This window comes from Cetorhinus maximus, chromosome 8, assembly GCF_964194155.1.
Source record: "Cetorhinus maximus chromosome 8, sCetMax3.hap1.1, whole genome shotgun sequence".
Lineage (NCBI taxonomy): Eukaryota > Metazoa > Chordata > Chondrichthyes > Lamniformes > Cetorhinidae > Cetorhinus > Cetorhinus maximus.
The window spans coordinates 12,348,379-12,375,345 of NC_135886.1; the positions used below are offsets into that span (position 1 = coordinate 12,348,379).

General features: G+C 45.1%; 1 protein-coding gene across 1 annotated transcript in view; it reads left to right on the forward strand.

The window, feature by feature from the left end:
- Positions 1–2,174: 2,174 nt before the first annotated feature.
- wnt2bb (wingless-type MMTV integration site family, member 2Bb) overlaps positions 2,175–26,967 on the forward strand; it is a 92,167-nt gene continuing 67,374 nt past the window's right edge. Inside the window, exons 1-2 of the mRNA XM_078546438.1 lie at positions 2,175–2,865; positions 21,101–21,321. Coding sequence (XP_078402564.1) covers positions 2,678–2,865; positions 21,101–21,321 — 409 coding nt within the window. The 5' untranslated portion in view covers positions 2,175–2,677. The remainder of the gene's footprint in view (positions 2,866–21,100; positions 21,322–26,967) is intronic.

Genomic DNA, 26,967 nt, shown 5'->3' on the forward strand with positions numbered 1-26,967 from the left:
TCGGCCTCATCTGACACTCAGACTGCCTCCAGCCTTGGCTGCCTTTCTCAAATATCCAGAAATATCCCTCTAAAGTGTGCGATCAACTTTCTAACAAAGCTACAAATAAGGAAAATTAGATTTGTTTTTTGTAAATCAGTTTACCTTCCTTTGCCTGTAAGAGAATGATTCATCCTTCACATCTGATCACTTGTGCCTCCCCCACTTCCTTCACCCCTCCATTGACAGCCTTCATCATCAAATGTGCTCTGCCTGAAGACAGCTCCTTGGCACATAGTCTTCTCCATGTCTCTCTATCCTGTGCCAGTCTTTTCATTTTTTAATAACTTCCTTCAATTTTCAAGCTTCTGCGTTAGTTGCGTCTGCATCACAGACTAATATTCAAATTCCACAAACATTTATATGATAGTTTCTTTCTTCCTCTTCCTCTTCCTCCTCGAAATCTTCCCTCCATCACATCTCTTAATAGTCAGTTTCCTCTTACGATGTGCTCTGCTCAGTCTCTCTGCCTATTCCTAATTACTAGGTCAGCAAATTTCCTTCTTCATTCCTCAGCACTTCATCATTTGTTACTTTTCCTGTCTAGCAGATGCTTTCCATACTCCTCCAAACCTATATTTCAAAGCTATTTAGCAAGTTGATCTCCTCTTTCTGGAAGGTCCAGGACTCAAATCCGTACAACACATCACTCCAAATCAAGCCCTTTACAAGTCACTTCTTGAACAGCCTTACCTTCAGCCATCTTAGCTCTCCCACCCTAAACCTCTCTGCTTCTCTTTCCCCTTCTCTTTAAGACCCCTCCTTAAAACCCATCTTTTTGACTAAGCTTTAGCCTCCCCTCCTAATATCTCCTCCTCTGGCTTGATGTCAATTCTTTTTGCTGGCAAACTCCTGGGATATTTTGTGACGTTCAAGCTGGTGTATAAATGCAAGTTGTTTTTCTTATCCATCACATTGCTATAAAGATATTTCTAGTCAAGATCCATTAGATCATTGGAAGCCTTCACAATGTTTTGCTTTTTTAACCTAGAGTCCATCACTTTGACAGCATATACTTTCTGTTCCATTACAAAAGTGAGGAAACTCCAAAGTTCTACATTAAAGTGAAGTCTGCTGAGAGTCTGTGGTATTGTACAATTTCAAGCTTTTCCACTCTAGTGACTTGCAATCAGTTTGACATTTAAATTGGAGACATATTTGCAGATGATAGGAACTATATCTATACGTCTATTCATATATGTCAACCATGGGTTAGTGGGTAGCACTCTTGCCTTGGTGTCAGAAGGTGATGGGTTTAAACCCCATTCTAGAGACCTGTAGCCCATAATCTAGGTTGACACATCCAGTGCAGTACTGAGGGAGTGCTGCACTGTAAGAGGTGTCACCTTTTGAATGAGATGTTAAAACACATCTCTTTCTGTCCTCTCAGGGTGTGAAAGAACCCTTATTTGGAAGCAGAAACAAAAACAAAAATAGCTGGAAAAACTCAGCAGGTCTGACAGCATCTGCGGAGAGGAACGCAGTTAACGTTTCAAGTCCGTATGACTCTTCTTCAGAACTAAGAAATATAGAACTGAGGTGGAATATAAGCTGGTTGAAGGGGGGTGGGACAGGTAGAGCTGGGTAGAGGGCCAGTGATAGGTAGAGGCAAAGAAGAGATTGCCAAAGATGTCATAGACAAAAGGACAAAGGGGTGTTGACAGTGGCGGAAGCAGAGCAGGGGAGTTCTCCCCGGTGTCCTAACCAGCATTTATCCCTCAACAAACATCACTAAAAAAAACAGCTTATTTTGCCTCTAAGACATTGCTGTCCCTGAGGCCTTGCTGTGAGCAAATTGGCTGCCATTTTTACTACATTACAACAGTGACTACACTTCAAAAGTACTTAACTTGTCTTCAAAATGCTTTGGGATGTTCTGAGGTCATCCTATTTATATGCAAGTCTTTTAAACATAGCTATTAAAAGAAAGTCGCCAAATTCTAAACATGCGTTATTGGCAAGTAACGTTCAATAGCAGCATGTTCGACAAATTCCTATGGGCTCTAGGACCCAGGTGCACCAGTTTAGTATTAGGTATTTAATCGCTTTAAGCCTCTGTACATCTTCTGAACTCTTGTGTGTCTGCGTGTGTGAGAGTGTGTAATTTTACTCCAGCAGGTGGGGATGTGGTGCTTTTTGGAATATGCAGCTCTAGTTCCAGCCTTGGTGTCAGCAAGTAGATCGCCAGTCGACAGCCAAGAGTGCCAGGGCTCTTCTCCGGCACAGCACTGTTATCAACTCAATTCAGTAGGAGAGGAACAGAGACAGTTGCAGACTGCCAGTGCTTCACTGTAGACCCGAACAAGGTGCTCCCTGTCGCAGCAACCAAGAAAGCACAGAGGAAGGGAAAGAGAGAGAGAGAGAGAGAGAAGAGAGAGAAAAAAAACATTCAGTTAAAAACCACGATCGCTCGTCTCAGACCTGACTTTACAAAAGGGAAATTTACAGATTAATTTGAGGTGTCAATGCAAAGGATGAAAATCCGACCGCATCAAAGGATGAATTTAATATGTTAGAATCTCGAGGGTTTTTAAAAATACAACCGTTGGCAATTTGAAGACATCAGGAAGAATTGTTTGTGCACCAACCTTGTTGATCTTCTGCAAGATTGTGGGGGTTTTCTTGTTGTTAAAACGCTATGTCTGGGCGGACCAGAGCTGAGGAACCCAGGCTGCACTGGAAAATGCCCCACACCTCTGGGGAAGAAGGTGTGAGGCAGATTAATAGGACAGCAGGCAATGATGGGACTAGTACCTGCTCCAGACTTTACCTCACCTTTATATTAATATTACTCACGCTGACACCGCGAGTGGAGTCTTCCTGGTGGTAAGTCCAATTCATTCAAAATCATGACCAAAATCGCTTCCACTTGTTTTGCTGACTGCTTTGCGGAATGGGGTGTCCTTTTATTTCAAGGTGGTCTCCTTGTTGCAAATTGAATATAGAGGCACTGGAGACAGTGCAAAGATATTTACTAGGATGATACCAGAGCTGAGAGGTTATAACACTCAGAAAAGACTGAACAGGCTGGGGATTTTTTCTCTAGAAAAGAGAAAGCTGAGGAGTGAGCAGAGAGAGATATTCAAGATTATGAAGTGCATCGATAGGGCAGTCTAGAAAAGATATTTCTACTTGTGGGCAAGACTGGAATTTGGAGCCTTCAATATAACATAGTCACTAATAAACCCAACAGGGGATTCAGTAGAAACTTCTTTACCCAGAGAGTGATAAGATTGTGGAACTTTCTAATTGGTAGTTGAGGCTTAAAGCATAGGTGCCTTTAAAGGGAACACATAAGGAGGGAAGGAATAGAAGGATTTGCCAATAAGGTTAAATGGGGTAGGGTGGAAGGAAGCTTATGTGAAACGCAAGCTCTAGCATAGACCAGTTTGACTGAATGGCCTATTTCTGCATTGCAAATTCTATGTAATACTTTGTATTGTTCCCAACTCCTTTCAATTCTCTATCGAACCTGCTCACAACACAATGAGATCTCTGGGCAAAGTCATAAATATCAAGTTCTGTGACGAGGATGGTGGTGCCTTATCCTTCCTAATCCTCCCGACCTTTCTGCTGATAGCCATGGCTCAGCCCCTTCAGAGTCAGAAGGTCATGATCCAACTCCAGAGATTTGATTTTCGGATAAGACGTTAAACCGAGACCCTGTCTGGTGGACATAAAAGGTCCCATGGTACTATTTGAAGAAGAGCAGGGAAGTTCTCCCTAGCGTCCTGGCCAATATTTATCGCTTAATGAACATGCAACAAAACGGACTATCTAATCATTTTCACATTGATGTTTCTGGGAACTCACTGTGCGCAAACTGGCTGCTGTGTTTCCTAAATTACAACAGTGACCACTTGATCAAATCATAGAATGGTCACAGCACAGAAAGAGGCCATTCGGCCCATCGTGTCAGCTCTCTGCATGAGTAACTCAGATAGTCCCCCTCCCCTGTCTTGTCCCTGTAGCCCCACAAATTTTCTCTCTGCAGCTAAATATCCAATTCCCTTTTGACGGCCATGATGAAATATGTCTCCGCCACACTCTCAGGCAGAGAATTCCAGATCAACCATTCACTGCGTAAAAATGTTTTTCCTCTTGTCGCCAATGCTTGATTTTGCCAGTCAGCATAAATCTGTACCTCTGGTTCTCAACCCTTCTGCCAATAGGAACAGTCTCTCCCTATATATTCTGTCCAAAGCCCTCATGATTTTTAACACCTTTATCAAATCTCTTCTTAATCTTCTCTTCACCAAGGAGAACCGTCCCAGTTTCTCCCATCTATCCACGTAACTGAAGTTCCTCATCCCTGTAACCATTCTCGTGAATCTTGGCTGCACCTTCTCTAATGCCTTCACATCCTTCATAAAGTGTGATGCTCAGAACTGGACACAATATTCCAATTGAGGCTTAATCATTGTTCTATACTGGTTTATCATAACATCCTTGCTTTTGTACTCCACACCCTAATTTTTAAAGCACAGGGTCCCGTTTTCTTTATTAACCACTTTCTCAACCTACCCTGCAACCTTTAATGAATTGTACCCCTAGGTCTCTCTGCTGCTGCACCCCATTTCAAATTGTACCTTTTTTATTTACATTGTCTCTCCTCATTCATCTGACTAAAATGAATCACTTCACACATCTGTGCATTAAATTTCATCTGTCCACACAATCCACCAAGCTGTTTATGTTCTTTTGAACTTTATCACTATCCTCCTCATAGCTCACAATGTGCCCAAGATTTGTGTCACTCACAAATCTTGAAATTCTGCCCTATGCACCCAAGTCTAGGTCATTAATATATATCTAAAAAGGTAAGATCCCTAACACCGACCCCTGGGGAACCTCACTATATAGAATCATAGAGTTATACAGCACAGTAACAGGCCCTTCGGCCCATCGTGTCTGTGCCGGCCATCAAGCACCTATCTATTCTAATCCCATTTTCCAGCGCTTGGCCTGTAGCCCTGTATGCTATGGTATTTCAAGTGCTCATCTAAATACTTCTTAAATGTTGTGAGGGTTCCTGCCTCAACCACCCCTCAGGCAGTGTGTTCCAGATTCCAACCACGCTCTGGGTGAAAAAAGTTTTCCTCAAATCCCGCCTAAACCTCCTGCCCCTTACCTTAAATCTATGCCCCCTAGTTATTAACACCTTCACTAAGGGGAAAAGTTTCTTCCTAAATACCCTATCTATGCCCTCATAATTTTGTATACCTCTATCAGGTCTCCCCTCAGCCTTCTCTGCTCTAGCCTATCCAGTCTCTCTTCATAGCTGAAACGCTCCAGCCCAGTCAACATCCTGGTGAATCTCCTCTGCACCCTCTCCAGTGTAATCACACCCTTCCTATAGTGTGGCGACCAGAACTGCACACAGTACTCCAGTTGTGGCCTAACTAGCATTTTATACAACTCCTACACAACCTCCTACATTCTATGCCTCGGCTAATAAAGGCAAGTATCCCATATGCCTTCTTAACCACCTTATCTACCTGTGCTACTGCCTTCAAGGATCTATGGACAAGTACACCAAGCTTCCTCTGATCCTCTGTACTTCCTGGGGTCCTACCATTCATTGTGTATACCCTTGTCATGTTAGTCCTCCCAAAATTCATCACCTCAAACTTCTCAGGATTAAATTCCATTTGCCACCGCTCTGCCCATCTTACCAGCCCATCTATATCGTCCTGTCTTCTTAGGCTTTCCTCCTCACTATTTATGACACCACCAATTTTCATGTCATCTGCAAACTTACTGATCATACCTCCTATACTCACTTCTAAGTCATTAATGTACACTACAAACAGCAAGGGTCCCAGCACCTATCCTTGTGGTACACTACTCGTCGTATGCTTCCAATCGCAAAAACAACCTCCCACCATCACCCTCTGCCTCCCGCCACTAAGCCAATTTTGGATCCAATTTGCCAAATTGCCAGAGATCCCATGGGCTCTTACCTTCTTAACCATTCTCCCATGTGGGACCTTGTCAAAAGCCTTACTGAAGTCCATGTAGACTACATCAACTACACTACCCTCATCTACACAACTAGTCACCTCCTCAAAAAATTCAATCAAATTTGTTGGACATGGTCTCCCCCAACAAAGCCATGCTGACTATTCCTGATTAATCCCTGTCTCTCCAACTGGAGATTAATTCTGTCCCTCAGAAATATTTCTAATAGTTTCCCTACCACTGATGTTAGACTCACTGACCTGTAATTACCTGGTTTATCCCTACTATCCTTCTTGAATAATGGTACCACATTCGCTGTCCTCCAGTTCTCTGGCACCTCTCCTGTGGCCAGAGAGGATTTGAAAATTAGTGTCAGAGCCCCTGCAATCTCCTCCCTTGCCTCACATAGCAGCCTGGGATACATCCCATCTGGACCTGGGGATTTATCCACTTTTAAGCCTGCTAAAACCATTAACCCCTTCTCCCTTTCAATGCTAATTTGTTCAAGTGTATCACAGTTCCCCTCCCTGATTTCTACATCATCCTTCTCCAGGTGAAAAGTAATCATTCAGAACCTCACCTACATCCTCCGGCTCCAAGCACAGATTGCCACTTTGGTCCCTAATGGGCCTACTCTTTCCCTGGTTATCCTCTTGCCCTTAATATATTTATAAAATGCCTTGGGATTTTCCTTTATCTTGCCCACCAGTGTGTTTTTATGCTCCTTCTTCGCTCTCCCAATTACTTTTTTAAGTACCCCCTACACTTTCTATACTCCACTAGGGCTTCCATTGTTTTCAGCCCTCTGTATCTGCCATAAGCCTCCTTTTTCTTCCTTATCCAATCCTCAATATCCCTTGACATCCAGGGTTCCCTGGATTTGTTGGTCCTACCCTTCCCCTTTACGGGAACATGGTGGTCCTGAACTCTTACTATTTCCTTTTGGAATGACTCCCACTGGCCTGATGTAGACTTTCCTACAAGTAGCTGCTCCCAGTCCACTTTGGCCAGATCCTGTCTTATCATATTGAAATCAGCCTTCCCCCAATTCAGGGCCTTTATTTCCAGTCCATCTTTGTCCCTTTCCATAACTACCTTAAATCTTACAGAGTTACGGTCACTATCCCCAAAATGCCCCCCCACTGACATTTCTACCACTTGCCCGGCTTCATTCCCTAAGATTAGGTCCAGTACCACCCCTTTTCCTGTAGGACTTCCTATGTGCTGGCTCAAAAAGCTCTCCTGGATGCACTTTAAGAATTCTACCCCCTCTAAGCCTTTCGCATTAAGGCCTGTATGCCTTCGCACTATATGCCTTCCTCCAGTCTGAAAAACACCCATTCATCACAAGTCTTTGTTCCCTGTCACTCAGCCAATTTTGTATCCACAGTTCTACTGTCCCTTTTATTCCATGAGGTCCAACTTTCCCAACAAGTTTGTTATGTGGCACTTCATCAAATGTCTTTCTGAAGTCCATGTACACCATGTCAACCATCTCTGTTACCTCATCAAAAATTCAAGCAATTTAGTTAAATACAATTTGCCCTAAACAAATCCTTTCTAGCTATTTTCTTAATTAATTCACATTTGTCTAAAAGCTTTCCGACTACTGAGGTTAAGCTGACTGGCCTGTAGTTGCTGGGTTCATCCTTATATTCTTTTTTGAACAAAAGTTAACATTTGCAACTCTCCAGTCCCCTGGCACAACACCTGTATCTAAGGAGGATTGGAAGATCACAGTCAGTGCCTGCGGAATTGTTGCACTTGCTTCTCTCTGCATCTTTGGATGCATCTCATCCAGTCCTGGTGGCTTATCAACTTTAATCACAGCCAGCCTTTCTATTACATCCTTCTTTCAAAATCAATTTTTAGCCCATTCAGAACCTTAACCCCTCTCTTTCACTATGATTTAGGTAGCATCTTCCTTGTTAACGACAGATGCAACAAACTCACTTGGTACCTCAGCCATGCCCCTGGCCTTCATGCTTAAATCCCCTTTTTTGTCCATAATCAGCCCCACTCCTCATTTTACCATCCTTTTACTATTTATGTGCCTATAGAAGATTTTTGGATTCCCTTTAATGTTTGCGACCAGTCTCTTCTCATACTCTCTCTTATTTCCCTTTTCGCTTTCCCCTGAACTTTCTATATATCCAGCCTGGTTCTGAATGGTATTATCCACCTAACATCTGTCATATGTGGTCTTTTTCTGCCTTATCTTATTTCTTATCACTGTCATCATCCAGGGAGATAGGGATTTGTTTGTTCTACTTTTCCCCCTCGTGGCAATGTACCTCAACTGTACCCAAACTATCTCATCTTTGAAAGTAGCCCATTGTTTCATTACAGTTTTGTCACTTTGATTCCAATTTACCTGGACCGGGTCTGTTCTCACCCCTTTCAAATTGCCCCCCAGTTGATTATTTTTACTTTGGATTGCTCCTTGCACTTATCCGAAGTTGACCTACACCTTATGATACCATGATCACTGTCCCCTAAATGTTCCCCTACGGACACTCGATCTACTTGGCCCACCTCATTCTCCGAAACCAGATCCAGCAATACCTCTTCCTCATTGGGCCAGCAATGTGTTGATCAAGAAAATTCTACTGAACATACTTCATAAACTCTTCTGCCTCTCTGTTCTTTACACTATTGCTATCCCAGTCTATATTAGGGTAATTAAAGACTGCCATTATAATTACTCCATAGTTCTTGCACCTCTCTGTAATTTCCTTGCAAATTTGATCTTCTATATCGTGCCCCCTAGTCAGTGGTCTGTTTAAAGCACCCAGTTCTGTAATGGTGCCTCTATTATTTCTTAGCTCTAACCAAATGGATTCTGTCCTTGACCCTCTGTGACATCCTATCTGTCCAGCACTTCAATGTTCTCCTTAATCAGTACCTCCACCCCTCCTCCTCTCTTTCATTCCCTTTCATTCCTGGATATCTTGTATCCAGGAATATTTAGTACCCAGTCCTGCCCTTCTTTGAGTCAGGTTTTTGTTTTTGTCACAAAGTCATATTGGTATTTGGCTATATATATCTGCAGCTCACCAACCTTAATTACTGCACGCCGCATATTTACATACATGCATAGTAATTTAGACCTTATTAAGTTCCCTCTTACTTTGACCCTACCTAATAAGATACTAGTTCCTACTCTAATGCTATCCAGCTCTCCCCATTTTCTGCGCACCTTGTTTTGCCTCATTATGATTACTACCTAGTTCCCACACCCATCAAGTTAATTTAAACCCTCCCCCCACTAGTACTAGAAAATCACCCTGCAAGGTTATTGATCCTGGCTCTATTCAGGTACAACCCCTCCAGCCTACACAGATCCCATCTCTCCCAGAACTGGTCCCAATGGCCCAGGAATCTAAATCCCTCCCTCTTGCACCATCTCTCCAGTCACACATTCATCTGCTATATCCTCCTATTTCTATACTCATGCGTACATGGTACTGGGAGAAATCTGGAGATCACTGCCTATGAGATCCTGCTTGCTAATTTCTACCCCAGCTCCCTAAACTCTGCCAGGAGGACCACAATCATCTTTCTATCTCTGTCTTTGGTACAATATGGACCACAATCACTGGCTGTTTATCCTCCCCCTTAGAGTGCACTGCAACAGCTCAGTGACATCCTTCAGAAGCACTTTATTGACTGTGAAGCACTTTGGGATGGATTGAGATTGTTATAAGGTGCTATGGAAATGCAAGTTTATTCTCTCCTTGTTGCAGTGTCCAGCAGTGCTGACCATGTCATCCTCCTTCAACATCTCTCTTCTATTGAGGGGCTGTGTCTGGTTTGCCCCTGGATGGCCCTACCCCTCCTTGTATCCCAAATATCTCCGGTAATGACTCCAATGCCATCACGTCTCATCACTTCTGGAGATTCCCCCAATGCTCCAAGGATCCATTCCTTGTACCTCTTCCCCTCCTCTCACCGCCACCTGCCTTGCCCATATGTAACCTCTTGATGACGTTGTTTGCAAGCAGGGATGTGGCCTATATATTTACACTTACAGACAACCAGTTCTACATTAGAATGAGGCCGTACAGGGGTGATGTGTTCACACAAAGGGTAGTGGAAATCTGGAATTCTCTTCCCCAATAAGCTGTTAAGGTTGGGGTCAATTAAAAATTTCAACATTAAAATTTATAGATTGCTGTTGGGTAAGGGTTTTGAGGGCTTTGGAACAAAAGCAGGAAGATGAAGCTAAGATACATATCGAAATGAATGCTGGAACATGGTTGAGGGGCTAAATGGCCTCCTCCTGTTCCTATGTTTCTATGTAATCCTCATGACCATTTCTCTGCTGTCAGACTCTGACAGAAAGCTGTCAATTAGTCAGTATTTCCCCCATCTGAACATAAGGGGGGTGGAATCTATTTGTTTTCGCCTCCATAAGCTCCCCAACCACCAACTCTGTCCCTCTTTCGCAAGCTCTCACTCAGCTGAACCAGACTGTGTGAAATCACAGCTCAGCTTCAAGCCCCACACCTCGTCAAACAGCAAAACTGGCTATTGCCACCTCTGTCACCTCACTTGCCCCTGGCTTTATTGCAACCACCCCACTGCTGAAAACTCTATGTATGTTTGTGTTACCTCTGGATACAATTTCTCTAATGTCCCCCTCACTCGCTGCCCCCCCCTCCACCACATAATTCCCTTCTCGTCATCCCTCCATTCACCTTATTCCCCCCAACCCACCCATCCCTTGTTCTCTATTATACTCCAAAAAACCTGATGGTGAAGGATAGAACTGAAACCAATCTTTACACAGTGTTGTAAACATTTATTTACAGAGGTATACTTTACAAGCATGCACCTCCTAACTCAATCACCAGAGTTGTAGTCAATTTCTATTAACAGGTGCACAAGCAAATCCCCCGTAAATGCCCACCAACTGTACACAATTAAATGCAATTAATATATAATTAACAATTTCCACCACCCCACCCTCCACCCAAATTGTCCCGTGTTCTCCATATCCTGTCTCTATCCTCCAACATTCCCTCCCCTTCACTGTCCTTCGCTAACTCTCACTTGCCCCTTACATCTGGCCTTGGTATCAAGGAAACCAGTATATAAAACTCCTCTACCAGCTTGCCTCACCCTACACCAGCAGCACCCTCCTTAAACCCCTCCACTACTGACATTTCTCTCCTCACCTTAACAACCTACTCCCCACATTTTCAACCAAACCTTCACTCACCGATCCCCAATTCTCTCTCCGTGACTTGCTTTCTGTTGCTTTAATCCCTCTTATCTTATTTTCTTTTCTCTTTATAAAATATTTCATACATTGATTGTGTTACAAAACACAAGTGGTTGTATATTTATTTGTTGTAAAGAGAGCAGAATCACTTCAAAATAATTACAGCAGAGGTTCTTTAATTAATGAGCAAATTCCCAGCCTCAGGACCCAGCTTCACAGACCTACCCAGGATTATCAACGATTGAAACACAGCCCTTCAACCTCCTTGAAGTCCTTGTGTTTGGATATAATGCTGTATCGATATGACTTGTACCCCAACTGGGAGGTTGAATTCTAGGGCATCTCTGTGACAGCCTGGTTTCTGAGGTAACTCTTACTTTCTCACCAGTAAACCACTGAGGCAGAATTTTCCCAGCCTTGTCAAGGTGACTTTCAATCGGTGGGAAAATTGCACTAAAATGCATCATACTGGCCCCTTAACGTTGTCCCCTCTTCCTCACACTTTTCCTGGAGATGGACAGGCAGTGGCGATGCCAATCTGTCCGATAGCAGCGGGAATGCAATCAAGCGAGAGGCCGCGGCTGCACAGCAAGAGGTCGAGGCTGCATCACAGCTGGAGGTCTCTGGTAGGAAATTGCAAGGCTGCTGTCTTCCCATCTCAAAGCCTTGCCACCAAGCGTAGAATTCCTGGAAACAGATGTCTCTGATCATGGTGGTCGTAATGAGGTCTCAGCTGCTCCCCTGATACTGATGGGTGGCTTCAGTGATTCCCTGCCACTCCTGTCGCTTGGCACTCAGGAGCACTCCCACTGGTCAGATAGTGAGGGCTGCCAGCCTCCTTTACAGTGGGCCACACTGTCCTGAGCTCCAGCCTCTGTAACCCACCCACCAACCCTAATTGGACAGCAAACGCAGAGACCACCTACTAATTGGCCAACACAATAAAATTCAGCCAGAAGGTGCTCTACCACCCCGAGTGAATTCACGACTCAAAAATGACCTCGCCCCCAACTTCAGGCTCCCAATGCTCATGGCAAAATTCAGCCATTGATTCCCTTTAAAACAGAATCTACTCAAGTCCTGTTGCAGTTCCTTCACATTTGACTGAATAACTTCAACACTTTCAATTTAGAGACATTCATTTATGTTCATGCCATTTAACTGGAGGGAACATGGGAACATAACAGATAGGTGCAGGGGGAGGCCCCTCTGGCCTGCTCCACCATTCCATAAAATCATGACTGATATTGGCCACAGTTCCACTTTCCTGCTTGTTCCCCATAACCCTTGACTCCCACGTAGTTCAAGGATCTGTCTATCTCGGCCTTGAACATATTCAATGACCCAGCTTCCACAGCTCTCCAGAATAGAAAATTCCAAAGATTCATGACCCTCTGGAGATGAAATTCCTCTTCATCTACGTCATAAATAGGCAACCCCAATCTGTGCCCCTTAGCACGAGATTTCCCACAAGGGGCAGCATCCTCTCAGCATCTACTCTTTTAAGCCCCTCATAGCCTGTATATGTTTTAATAAGGTCACCTCTTATTGTTCTAAACTCCACTGAATATAGGCCTAACCTGCTCAAACTTTCTTCATAAGCTCTGCTCCCAGCCTTGCTCTGACCGCTCCATTCCCGGCCTCACACTCCCCCTGACCGCTCCACTCCCGGCCTCACACTCCCCCTGCCCGCTCCACTCCCGGCCTCACACTCCCCCTGACCACTCCATTCCCGGCCTCACACTCCCCCTGACCGCTCCACTCCCGGCCTCACACTCCCCCTGACCACTCCATTCCCGGCCTCACACTCCCCCTGACCGCTCCACTCCCGGCCTCACACTCCCCCTGACCACTCCATTCCCAGCCTCACACTCCCCCTGACCGCTCCACTCCCGGCCTCACACTCCCCCTGACCGCTCCACTCCCGGCCTCACACTCCCCCTGACCACTCCATTCCCGGCCTCACACTCCCCCTGACCACTCCATTCCCGGCCTCACACTCCCCCTGACCGCTCCACTCCCGGCCTCACACTCCCCCTGACCACTCCATTCCCAGCCTCACACTCCCCCTGACCGCTCCACTCCCGGCCTCACACTCTCCCTGACCGCTCCATTCCCGGCCTCACACTCTCTCTGACCACTCCACTCAGAGCCTCGCTCTCTCTGGCCACTCTGGTCCCACTGTGGCTCCCAACTAGTGATATGGGTGCTTTAATTTTGTCTTCATTCTCTGTGCGTATACATATGCCTGTATGGCCAGAATTTTTACCTCATCGGGCAGGTGCACACCCGATCCAAATGCTCGTAACATGACGCTGAACGAGCGTCCCGATGTCATCGCGCACTCGCACGATATTTCATTCGGTGGGTGCGCGCGGGAGTCAGCAGCGCGCCCGCCGACAATTAACAGGCCTACTAAGGCCATTAACGCACCAATTAAATGTCATTTTTCACTGCCCATCCAACCTTACGGTTGGCAGGTGGGCGAAAAGGCCAAGCGGCCTTTGGATTTTTTAGGAAACCTCATCCACAGGCGGGATGAGGTTTCGACCCGTCATTAAAAAAAAAAGTTTTCATACTATTTTCTAACGTGTCCCTGCTCATGTGACGGAGTCACACGAGGGGACATGTTTTTTTTAACATCTTAAATTCTTTATTTTTATTTTTTTACATCTTCATCTCCCTGAGGCAGCTCTGTGCCTCAGCCCCACGTCATCGCGCGGCATTTTACGCTCGTTCGGGTGGGGTTTCCCGACCATTCCCACCTGCCCCCGCCAGGATCACCCGATGAGGGAAAAATTCTGGCCTACGTGTGTGCATGCACTTGGTAGGTGGGTGCATTTACATTCTCTGTTGGAGAGCTGTTCTATGTCTTGGGTTTATTATAAATTCTATTTGTGGCTTCATTAGATTCTTTCTGTGTTTAAGGTTTAATATTCCTTATTTTGGGGGTTTAATGCATATTCTTAATGGGAGCGTTATAGTGTATCTTATATTGGGGGAGTATTATATATTCTGTGCTTGGTGTAGCCACTATTTGGGACTTTATTTAAACCATTTTTACACAGAAACGATTTAGAAACTGAGGAGCTATTTTTAATTGATGGTGTTTATAACAAAGTGGATTTAGGCTGGTGTGAAAAGAAAGGTTCATAGATTTGGAGAGTGTACGTTAAAGCCAGAAACTGACACCATTATCCAGGGTCATCAGGCTCAACAGTGGGCTTGGTATCTCCTCCCCAGGGCTCCCGACAAACATTCAGAGTGTAGGGGGACGGAATGTCCGCTCCAGCTGAGCTTTGCAGGAATCTAGTTCGAAAAGGAATAGGTGTGGAAGCGGGTTTGCATAGCAACTCTTCGAGCCAAACTCCTCCCCACTGCTCCCGCCCTTCACCCCAAGTCGTGGAGAGAGGGGCCAGGAACCGAGCCGCAACTTCCTGTGGGGACAGAAAAAGAGGCAAATAAAGGCTCACAGGTTAGCAGTGAGGTTGGAGAAAGAGAAAGTCCGAGCATCTGGAGGACCAGTTAGAAGACATTCCTTGGAACTGAAATTCCTTGGGGCCCAAACATGTTGATTTCTAGAGTTTTCTAGGTCAATAGGTAAGCTTCTAACTAGAATGGAGTAGGTAGGCACAAGTGTCACTTCAGGTGCCTCGCTGGCGCTCACCTGTGACATTTGCCAACAATCTCAGCCACTGCATCGTATCGTTGGTGGGATTTCCCAGCTTCCTCCTGCTCTCTGGAGTTGATCCATCCCCAGGCGGATATTTCTTAATTCCGCTCTTTGGCCATCTAGGCAGCTTGTGGACAATACTAGTGAAGCTCACAGCTGTCCCTTGTAAAGGCTGATACATCAGAAGTCATTCAACTTTACCAATGTCCCCTGATAAGGCATGTCATAGTCCCATCTAAAAAGCAAGGACTCCTAGCATTGGGAATCCCCTGGTTCTGTCCTCTCGCCACCATTTGGCTTATAAAGGGCAGACAGCTCCACACCTTACAAGCCAACCAGGAGCCCCCTGGAAACTAGACTCTGTCATTTTCCTGGAGCTTCCAATGAGAAAATATCTGTGCCATCTTGACTAACTTAAGAGGGTGATCCACTGATGTTGGGAGATTTGGCATATTCTTTACTTTGTATCACTGAGTTGTACTGATTGAACTAAGAGAATCAGATCTCAACTGTTTCTATGCATTGGGCATTCATGAAATAGAGTAGCTTAACAATTCATATCAAGTCTTTTCTCATCAAATGTATGTTTAGTCTGTTTTCAGAGAGATTGTAGACATAATGTATCAATGGCATGAATACCCATTTCAGGTCAGAAGGGACCTATTGCTCCATCCACAGGTTACACTACCATACACATAGATAGAGGTGAGTCAACATCATTAGTAAGGACAGTAAGATCACTTATGGGAGTAACTGATGACACTGAAATCAACAATCTACAGTAGACCCAAGTCCTAGAATCATAGAGTCATTACAGCACAGAAGGAGCCCATTTGTCCCATCAAGTCTATGCTAGCTCTTTGGTAGAGCAATCCAGTCAGCCTCATTCCCCTGCTCTATCCCTGTAGCCCTGCAAGTTCATTTCCCTCAACTGCCCATCCAACTTCCTTTTCAAATCATTGAGGCAGCAAGTTCCAGGTTTCTACCGCTTGTAAAAAGGTTCTTCCTCACATCCCACACCTCCCACCCTGTATCTCTTTCCCTGAGCCTTAAATCTGTGTCTCTTGTTCCTTGTGCCATCAGCCAATGGAAATGTTTTTTTCTTTTTCTACCTTATCTAAGTCTAAAATAATCGAGAACACCTCGATCAAATTAGAAACAGGAATTTATTATGATGCTGTGTTTTTGAGAGTTTGTTCATTGTGCTTGGGGATTATAATGGGGTAATTTGATAAGGTGGATTCAAAATTGGCTTAGTTGTAGGAGACAGAGGGTGATGACAGAAGGATGCTTTAGTGACTGGAAGCCAGTGTCCAGTGGCGTACCACAGGGATCTGTGCTGGGTCCTCTATTATTCGTCATTTATATGAACGACATAGATGACTATGTGGGGATTAGGATTAGTAAATTTTCGGATGACACAAAGATTGGCCGGGTGGTTAACAGTAAGGTTGAGTGCGTTGGGCAACAGGAAGATATAGAAGGGATGGTCAAATGGGCAGATAAGTGGCAGATGGAATTTAACCCTGAAAAGTGTGAGGTGATGCACTTTGGAATGAGTAATTTGACAAGGAAGTATTCAATGAACGGCATGACACTAGGAAGTTCTGAGGAACAAGGGACCTTGGCGTGTGTGTCCATAGATCTCTGAAGGCAGAGGGGCATGTTAGCGGGGTGGTGAAAAAGGTATATGGGACGCTTGCCTTTATCAATCAAGGCATAGATTACAAAAGCAGGGAGGTCATGTTGGAGTTGTATAGAACCTTGGTGAGGCCACAGCTGGAGTACTGTGTGCAGTTCTGGTCACCACATTATAGGAAGGATGTGATTGCACTGGAGGGGGTGCAGAGGAGATTCACCAGGATGTTGCCTGGGATGAAACATTTAAGTTACAAAGAGAGGTTGGATAGACTTGGGTTGTTTTCATTGGAGCAGAGAAGACTAAGGGGCGACCTGATCGAGGTAAACAAGATCATGAGGGGCATGGACAGGGTGGATAGGGAGCAGCTGTTCCCCTTAGTTGAAGGGTCAGTCACGAGGGGGCATAAGTTCAAGGTGAGGGGCAGGAGGTTTAGGGGGGATGTGAGGAAAAACTTTTTTTCCCAGAGGGTGGTGACAGTCTGGAATGCACTGCCTGGGAGGGTGGTGGAGGCAGGTTGCTTCACATCCTTTAAAAAGTACCTGGATGATCATTTGGCACGTCATAACATTCAAGGCTATGGGCCAAGTGCTGGTAAATGGGATTAGGTAGGTAGGTCAGGTGTTTCTCACGAGCCGCTGCAGACTCAATGGGCCGCAGGGCCTCTTCTGCACTGTGTGACTCTGTGATTCTGTAATAACAATTTCTGGTTTTGTGCCACCCTCTCTGCCCAGCAGAGGAGAGCAGACTATGGGCAGCACTGATAGGCACTTTAGGACCTACAGGGGAGGCATGGACAATGAGGTGTTTCTGACTTTTTATAGCTTTTTTTCTGAGGAGGTGCCTGAAGGGTTAAGCTGTGCAGGGAAGTTGAAAGAATGATCCTGGTTTCCATGCCCAGCATTGGATTTTACTGGGAGGGAACTCAGTCCCATGCTCCAGTTGCTTGGATCTGTGATTGTTATGAATAAAGGCTGAGTTTTCTTCCCTGTTTGGCCCCACCTTGTTTTTGAAACTGGAAGCATTTGAAGCACATTTGTGATCTTTCGCCCACCAAGAGGAACTTGGAGACATGATTGACCAGGTCATGCAATTGTCAAGCTGGCACCTTCACGTTTTCAGGGTTTCGTATATATTATGAGATAGAGTTTTTACTTTGGGTGCAGTTGGCAATCTGGGCACAAATTGCATTGGAAACTGAGCCAGTTTTCCAAAGTGAATTTATTTTTGCTCAAGTTTCCACTCAAACATGATTGTATATCACGTTTATTGCAAGGGGAATGGAATATAAAAGCAGGAAAGTTTTGCTGCAGCTGTACAGGGCCTTGGTGAGACCACATCTGGAATACTGTGTACAGCTTTGGTCTCCTTATTTGAAAAAAGATATAATTACATTAGAAGCAGTTAAGAGAAGATCCACTCGACTCATTCCTGGGTTGAAGGGCTTATCCTATGAAGAGAAGCTGGACAGGTTGGGCCTATACCCACTGGAGTTTAGAAGAATGAAAGGTGATCTTACTGAAACATAGAAGATCCTGAGGGGACTTAATAAGGTCAGATGTTTCCTCTTGTTGGGGAGACTAGAGCCAGGGGATACAGTTTAAGAATAATAGATCTCCCTTTTAACAAGGAGATGAGGAGACATTTTTTGTCTCTGAGAGTTGTTAGCCTGTGGAATTTTCTTCCCCAGAAATCAGTGGAGGCTGGATCATTAAATTTATTCAAGGCTGAGTTAAACAGATTATTGAAAGAGAAGGAAGTCAAGGGGTGCAGACGGCAAAGGAATTGAGAACACAACCAGATCAGCCATGATCTTATGGAATGGTGGAGCAGGCTTGAAGGACTAAATGGCCTCCTCCTATTCTTAAGCCCCATGATCCTATCACCAATCATAACATTGTCCATGAAGTAGCACAATTATAGAATCATAGAATGATTACAGCCCAGAAGGTGACCATTCAGCCCATCATGTCTGTGCTGGCTCTCGACAAGAGGAATTTAGTTGGCCCCATTCCCCCAGTCTTTGCCTGTGACCCTGCAATTCTTTTCCCTGCCAGTACTTATCTAATTCCTTTCTTAATATCATGATTGAATCTGCTTCCATTATACTTGCAGGCAGTGTATTCCAGATCCTAATCACTTGCTGTGTAAAAAAGTTTTCCTCATGTTGCCTCTGGTTCTTTTTGCCAATCACCTTAAACCTATACAAAAACAAAATACTATGGATGCTGGAAATCTGAAATAAGAAAACAAAAAATACTGAGAAAAACTCAGCAGGTCAGGCAGCATCTGTGGAGAGAAACCAAGTTAACATTAAAGGCTGAGTGATCTTTCTCAGAACTGTTCTTTTAAATTAAATGTAATATTTAATAGGTTTTAAAAGGTGCCTGTACTCCAGAGAGGAAGAGTGTTAAATTATGTCATTTAATTCTTGCATTAGAAATAATGAGTTTATTTCTCATGGCTGTGCACATGGTAACTCAACACCAGGCATGGACTTTAGGTGAAGGGTGTTGAAGGGTGAGTAATAATTGAAGCAGGTTGGAGCAGGCTGTCCAGGTTTAATTCCATCCTCATTTTAAAGTGATACTCCCTGTTCTTATTGTTCTGTATTTGTATTCGAAATTCTTATGTTCATCATTCTGATGAATGCAATCTCTGTAAACATCATGGGCAGAATTTTATGGCCCTTCCTGCTGGCGGAATTTTCCAGTCCTGCCGAAGTCATTGGACTTTTAACCATCGACAAGACACATGTCAGGAGTGTGATGGAATACTCCCCACTTGCCTGGATGGAGTGCAGCTCCAACAACACTCAAGAAGCTGGACACCGTCCAGGACAAAGCAGCCCGCTTGATTGGCACCCCATCCACAAACATTCACTCCCTCCACCACCGACGCACAGTAGCAGCAGTGTGTACCATCTACAAGATGCACTGCAGGAATTCACTAAGGCTCCTTCGACAGCACCTTCCAAACCCATGACCACTACCATCTAGAAGGACAAGGGCAGCAGATAGATGGGAGCACCACCACCTGGAAGTTCCCCTCAAAGCTGCTCACTACCCTGACTTGGAAATATATCACCGTTCCTTCACTGTCGCTGGGTCAAAATCCTGGAACTTCCTCCCTAACAGCACTGTGGTGTACCTATGCAACATGAACTGCAGCGGTTCAAGAAGGCAGCTCACCAACACCTTCTCAAGGGCAACTAGGGATAGTCAATAAATGCTGACCCAGCCAGCGAAGCCCGCATCCCATGAATGATTTTTTTTAAATTGCACCCTCTTGCTGCAGCACCTCTAATGACAGGAGGACACAATTACAGTCTGATATCTTTCATCTGAGGAGCTCCCACTATAAGTAGACACATGGGAATTGAGAATGAAAAATAGTTGACAGGAGTGATGTGGGGGTAGATCTTGCTTTCAGCAGGAGGTAAACAGGTGGTAGCAGATTGGTCTCTGTTTTATGCCTTGCCCAAGTCTGGAAACGAAGCTCGGACAGAGAGTGTAATGGGCAGCCAACCCACTTTCATCTGCTTCCAGCCACTTCCTAAAGTTTACCCTGTTTTTAAAACTTTAATTATAACTTTCTCAGGAAAAGTGAATTAAGAAATTGAACACAGCGGAGATTTAAGAGTTTAAAATTATGAAGGAGTTTGATAGAGTAAATAGGGAAAAACTTTCTACTGGCAGGAGGGGGCTTGGTAAGCAGGACCCACAGATTGAAGGCGGTTGGTAAATTGAAAGTTAGGAGTGATTCATGGAGAGATGGTGGTGTAGTGGTAATTTCACTGCGCTAGTAATTCCAGAGGCCAGGCTAATGTCCTGGGGATATAAATTCAAATCCCAGTATAGTAGCTGATTGAGTTTAAATTCAATTAATAAAACCTGAAATTGAAAGCCAATGCTAACTCAATCCAAACTAACTCAATCCAAGCACTGTTGGATTTCGACACAGTCATGTAGTGGTAATGTCACTGGACTAGTAATCAAAAGGCCCAGGCTAATGCTTTGGGGACACAGGTTCTACTCCCACCACATCAACTGGTGGGATTTAAACTCAATTAATAAATCTTATAATGAAAAGTAATGGTAACCATGAAACTATCATCAATTGTTATAAAAACCCACCTGGTTTACCAATCTCTTTAGGGAAGGAAATCTGGCATCCATACCCATACCTGGCCTACATGTGACTCCTGACCAACAGCAATGTGGTTGATTTTTAACTGCCCTCTGAAATGGTCCAGCAAGCCAATTAGTTCAAGGGCAATTAGGGAAGGGGAGGAAACAAAATGCTGGCCTTGCCAGTGATGTCCACATCCTGTGGATTTTTTTTTAAACTTGGAAAGGAAACGCTTGCAGGGCTATGGGGAAAGAGCAGAGGTAGTGGGACCATTTGGATAGCTCTTTCAAAGAGCTAGCAAAGGCGTGATGGGCCGAATAGCTTCCTTCTGTGCTGTATCATTCTTTGTCTCTAAGCAAATTATTTGAAATTGTATTTGGGATGTTGGGGCAAGGTGAATGTGATTTAATGGCTCTGATCTCTCCCACAGGTACATTGGTGCTCTGGGAGCCCGTGTGATCTGTGACAACATCCCAGGGCTGGTCAACAAACAGCGGCAGCTGTGTCAGAAGCACCCAGATATCATGCAGTCAATTGGAGAAGGAGCCAAGGAGTGGATCCGCGAATGCCAGCACCAATTCCGACACCATAGATGGAACTGTAGCACCCTGGCCAGGGACCACACTGTATTTGGCAAAGTAATGTTGCGTAGTAAGTTGTTTTTTCAAAAGAAAACTTTCAAGTTTAAAATGGTAAGGAAGCAAAGCTGGAGATTGCCTGCAGTAAGAAAGGGAGCATGCTGGTGTTCAAATGTCCCCCATTTCAATGTACACCCCACTCAAACTCAAACACAGCATCATTCAGTGAATGGGGCCTGTGGCCTGCTTCACTATATATTCAATTGTAAACTCAAACCTAACATTCACAGTAACCAGGGGTTGCCAATCTTCCAGGATTGGCCAGGAAACTTCAGGAATTGACGGTTAACCTGCCGGGCACTGCTGTGAAGAATCAAATGGTCATGAAAACGTTATATTTATTTTAATTTTCTTTGGACTCTTTCATATGTTAGTTACAAAAACCATTGGAGATGGGGGAAATCAAGAATCATTCAATGGGACAATGAATAGTCTGTTCATTTCCAATTGGTCTGGGAAGGCAGGACATCATGTGAAACTCCAAAAATATGTGTCCTGCCAAAGTTAGCAACCCTAATATTAACAGGGATCAATTCATTTCCAAGTGGGAGTCAAATTAATTCCGTGGGAATTTCTGAGTATTATTCTTTGGATGGATCAAATTATTCGTGATATTAATACAACCTGGATTGGTTGTGGCGTTTCAGAGTTTAGCAGTGTGGGATCTTTGTTATGTTTTATACCTCAGTGCAGTAATAAAGGAGTGTCACACAGCCAGAGGAGGTGTTTTCGAATAAGGTGTTAAACAAGGCCCCCGTCTGCCTGTTTAGGGGGTCGGAAATAATTCTTTAACATTATTCAAAGAAGATCTGACTGAACACAGTGGGACTGGGGGCCTGAAATGCATTTGTTTCAATGCGAGAAGTATGACAAGCAAGGCAGATGAGCTTATAACTTGGATTAGTACTTGGGGGACTATGATGTTATTGCTATTACAGAGACTTGGTTGAAGGATGGACAGGATTGGCAGATAAATGTTCCAGGATTTAGATGTTTCAGGCAGGATAGAGAGGGATGTAGAAGAGGTGGGGGAGTTGCACTGCTGGTTAAGGGGAATATCACAACTGTACGACAGGAGGACACCTCGGTGGGCTCATGCAGCGAGGCAATATGGGTAGAGCTCCAGAATAGGAAGGGTGCAGTCACAATGTTGGGGGTTTACTATAGGCCCCCCAATTGCCGGCGGGAGATTGAGGAACAGTTATGTAGGCAGATTTTGGAAAGATGTAAAAGCAATAGGGTTGTTGTGGTGGGTGATTTTAACTTTCCCTATATTGACTGGGAATCACTTAGTGCTAGGGGCTTGGATGGTGCAGAATTTGTAAGGTGCATCCAGGAGGGCTTCCTGAGACAACATGTAGATAGTCCAACTAGGGAAGGGGCAATACTGGACCTGGTATTAGGGAATGAACCCGGCCAGGTGGTCGAAGTTTCAGTAGGGGAGCATTTCGGGAAAAGTGACCATAATTCAGTAAGTTTCAAGATACTGGTGGACAAGGATAACAGGAGTCCTCGGGTAAAGGTGCTTAATTGGGGGATGACTAATTATAACTACATTAGGCAGGAACTGAGCAATCTAGACTGTAGGCGGATGTTTGAGGGCAAATCAACAACTGACATGTGGGGGGCTTTCAAACGTCAGTTGATAAGAATTCAGGACCGGCATGTTCCTGCAAGGATGAAGGATAAGCATGGCAAGTTTCAGGAACCTTGGATAATGAAGGATATTGCGAGATTAGTCAAATAGAAAAGGGAAGCATTCGTAAGGGCTAGAAGGCTGGGAACAGATGAAGCCCGTGGAGAATATAAAGAAAGTAGGAAGAAACTTAAGCAAGGAGTCAGGAGGGCTAAAAGAGGTCATGAAAAGTCACTGGCAACCAGGATTAGGGAAAATCCCAAGGCCTTTTATACATATGTAAAAAGCAAGAGGGTAGCCAGGGAAAGGGTAGGCCCACTCAGGGACAGAGGTGGGAATCTGTGTGTGGAGCCGGAAGAAATGGGAGAGATACTAAATGAATACTTCTCATCAGTATTCACCAAAGAGAAGGACTTAGCAGTCAATTTGTCTAGGGAAGAGTGTGTAGATAGCCTGGATCATGTTGAGATCAAAAAAGAGGAGATGTTAGGCATCGTGAAGAATATTAAGGTGGATAAGTCCCCTGGGTCAGATGGGATCTACCCCAGAGTACTGAGGGAGGCAAGGGAGGAGATTGCTGGGGCCTTGACAGAAATCTTTGCATCCTCACTGGCTACAGGTGAGGTCCCAGAGGACTGGAGAATGGCCAATGTTGTTCCATTGTTTAAGAAGGGTAGCAGGGATAATCCAGGAAATTACAGGCCGGTGAGCCTTACATCAGTGGTAGGGAAATTACTGGAGAAGATTCTTTGTGACAGGATTTACGCCCATTTGGAAGCAAATGGGCATATTAGTGAGAGGCAGCATGGTTTTGTGAAGGGGAGGTCGTGTCTCACTAACTTGATCGAGTTTTTCGAGGAAGTGACAAAGATGATGGAAGGGCAGTGGATGTTATATACATGGATTTCAGTAAGGCCTTTGACAAGGTCCCTCATGGCAGACTGGTACAGAAGGTAAAGTCGCACGGGATCAGAGGTGAGCTGGCAAGATGGATACAGAATTGGCTTGGTCATAGAAGACAGAGGGTAGCAGTGGAAGGGTGTTTTTCTGAATGGAGAGCTGTGGCTAGTGGAGTTCCGCAGGGATCAGTGCTGGGACCTTTGCTGTTTGTAGTATACATAAATGATTTGGAGGAAAATGTGACTGGGCTAATTAGTAAGTTTGCAGACAACACTAAGGTTGGAGGAGTTGCAGATAGTGAAGTGGATTGTCAAAGGATACAACGGGATATAGATCAGTTGGACACTTGGGCGGAGAAACGGCAGATGGAGTTTAATCCGGACAAATGCGAGGTAACGCATTTTGGAAGGTCTAATACAGGCAGGAATTATACAGTAAATGGCAGAACACTTAAGTGCATTGACGAGCAGAGGGATCTGGGTGTACAGGTCCACAGGTCACTGAAAGTGGCAACGCAGGTGGATAAGGTAGTCAGGAAGGCATATGGCATGCTTGCCTTCATTGGCCGGGGTATTGAGTATAAAAGCTGGGAAGTCATGCTGTAGCTGTATAGAACGTTGGTTAGGCCACACTTGGAATATTGTGTGCAATTCTGGTCGCCACATTACCAGAAGGATATGGAGGCGTTGGAGAGGGTGCAGAGGAGGTTTACCAGGATGCTGCCTGGTCTGGAGCTTATTGGCTATGAGGAGAGGTTGGAGAAACTCGGATTGTTCTCACTAGAGCGACGGAGATTGAGGGGCGACTTGATAGAAGTTTACAAAATGATGAGTGGCATGGACAGAGTAGATAGTCAGAAGCTTTTTCCCAGGGTGGAAGAATCAATTACTAGGGGACATAGATTTAAGGTGAGAGGAGAAACTATAGAGGAGATATGTGGGGCAAGTTTTTTACGCAGAGGGTAGTGAGTGTCTGGAATTTGCTGCCAGAGGAGGTGGTGGAAGCAGGTACGATAGTGGTGTTTAAGAGGCAGCTTGACAAATACATGAATAGGATGGGAATAGAGGGATACGGACCCCGGAAGTGCAAAATGTTTTAGTTGACAGGCAATATGATCGGCGCAGGCTTGGAGGGCCAAAGGGCCTGTTCCTGTGCTATACTTTTCTTTGTTCTTTGTTCTAAGAGCAGGGGAATTATCTGTCCTGACCAACATTTATCAATGAATCACTATTCCTGAAACAGATTAATTGTTTGTTTATCTAAGTTCTGTTTATGGAATCTTTCTGAGCTGTATATTGGCTGCCATGGTTACCCACATTGCAACAACTTGCATTTATATAGCCCCCTTAATATTGAAAAATGTCCCATAGAGGGCGACTCAGACCAGAATAGACGTCAAACCAAAATAGGAGACATTGATGGGAGATGAGAAGCTTGACATGAGGCATAGGGTTGGACTTCAGCCTCTACCAGAGTCTGGATCGGCGGTGGGGAGGCACTAAAAATAGCCCCACCAGCTGGCACACCTGCCTCTGGGCCATTTTTGCGGAGATGGTCTGGGGACAGCAAGAAGCAGCCAACCAGGGTCATTCAGAGCCTACTGAGGCCAATTAAAGGAGGCTGACCTGGTCTTTCCAGTTAGCCTCCAGACTCCTGCAGGCAGCAGGGGACAACTTTGATGCCTCGAACGTGGTCTCCCAGCAGCAGGCCAGGGCACCAATGCTTCAGGCAGGCCTAAAGCCTCACCCTGTTTGCCTGGGGGGAAGGAGGAGCCACAGGCCACCCTATAGAGAGGCCCCCCCCTAACCCCAACAGTGGTGGCCAGGGTGCAAGAACTATTTTTAAATTTAGGTTTGAAAAATTTGGAGAGCGGGTGCTTCCATATTAAAGCACCCTCGCTCTTACTTACCCACTGTGGCACCCTGACACTCCTTTCAAGCTGAAAGGCAGTTTAACTGGCACTCCAGATTCAAGATCCTGCTCACTGTCCTCAATTGGATGATGAAATTATCTCCAGGCCAATTAAGGGTGCGCTCCTGTGAAAATCCTAATGAGCGACTGTTTCCTTCTGGGAGCATCCATATCCCGTGAAAGAATAAAGAAAAAAATGTCCTGAGTGGTGCTATATAAATGTAAATTCATTCTCTCTATTAAGAATTAAGTTCTCTTCTAGCTCATCCTCCCATTTATGATATGTTTCTACTCTAGTCAAGCGGCTGAGTTCTGTGTGGATGCCGCAGGTTGTAACCTGGTTCGTAAGAGGGCACACTGCTGCCAAACTCCTGCAGCTCCCGGAAACAATTCCGACTCCTGTTTCCCAATCCTGGAGGGCAAGATCAAGAGCATTAGAAAGATTTTAAAGGAGGAGAGAGGAGAGATAGAGAGGTTTATAGGGTTATTATTGTTAAGCATGCAGGTACTAGGCTGTACAAGAGGCTGGAGTCTCCAGGGAGCTGCAGGGGATGGGGGTGGTGGTGTGTGGGCGTGGGGGTGGCTGTAGAGCTGAGGAGACTACACAGAGAACTGATGGTTCTAGAAGGAGGCCCACCAGTATACAGAATGGCAACATGATGAGCTTTGGGCAGGGACTAGGGGAGATGATGGCATAGTGATAATGACGAGTAATCCAGAGGCCCAGGGTAAGCTCTGGGGGACATGGGTTCAAATCCTACCACAGCAACTCGTGGAATTGAAAGATAGGCCTGGAGTCTCCTTGCCCGCTGGCGTCGGGTGTGTTTGGTGGCGTGAGCAGGCAATACGGCAAGAAGGTCAAATAATGATTTCACAACGCGTGAAACCAGTTTGCGATCGTCCACTCAGCTCGTTGATGCCGGGCTGCGTTCCCAACAATCAGAGGTTGGGAACCTCACTGTAATATATCAGCATATCATTATAAGGCTAGTCCACCAGACTCATTCCCCCATCCCCCCCACCACTCCCTGCTGGATCATCGGATCGTCCGCCCACGTTGGCAGGAAAACAAGCCCACGTGTTTCACAACAGCATATATAAGGTGTGTACCTGGCGGGCTGCACTTCACTCGGGACTTTAAGGTTTATTTGCCTACCTTGCTTCGGTCAGAACTCGCAGTCATCAGCGCCAGGCTTCACAGACAGCACCACA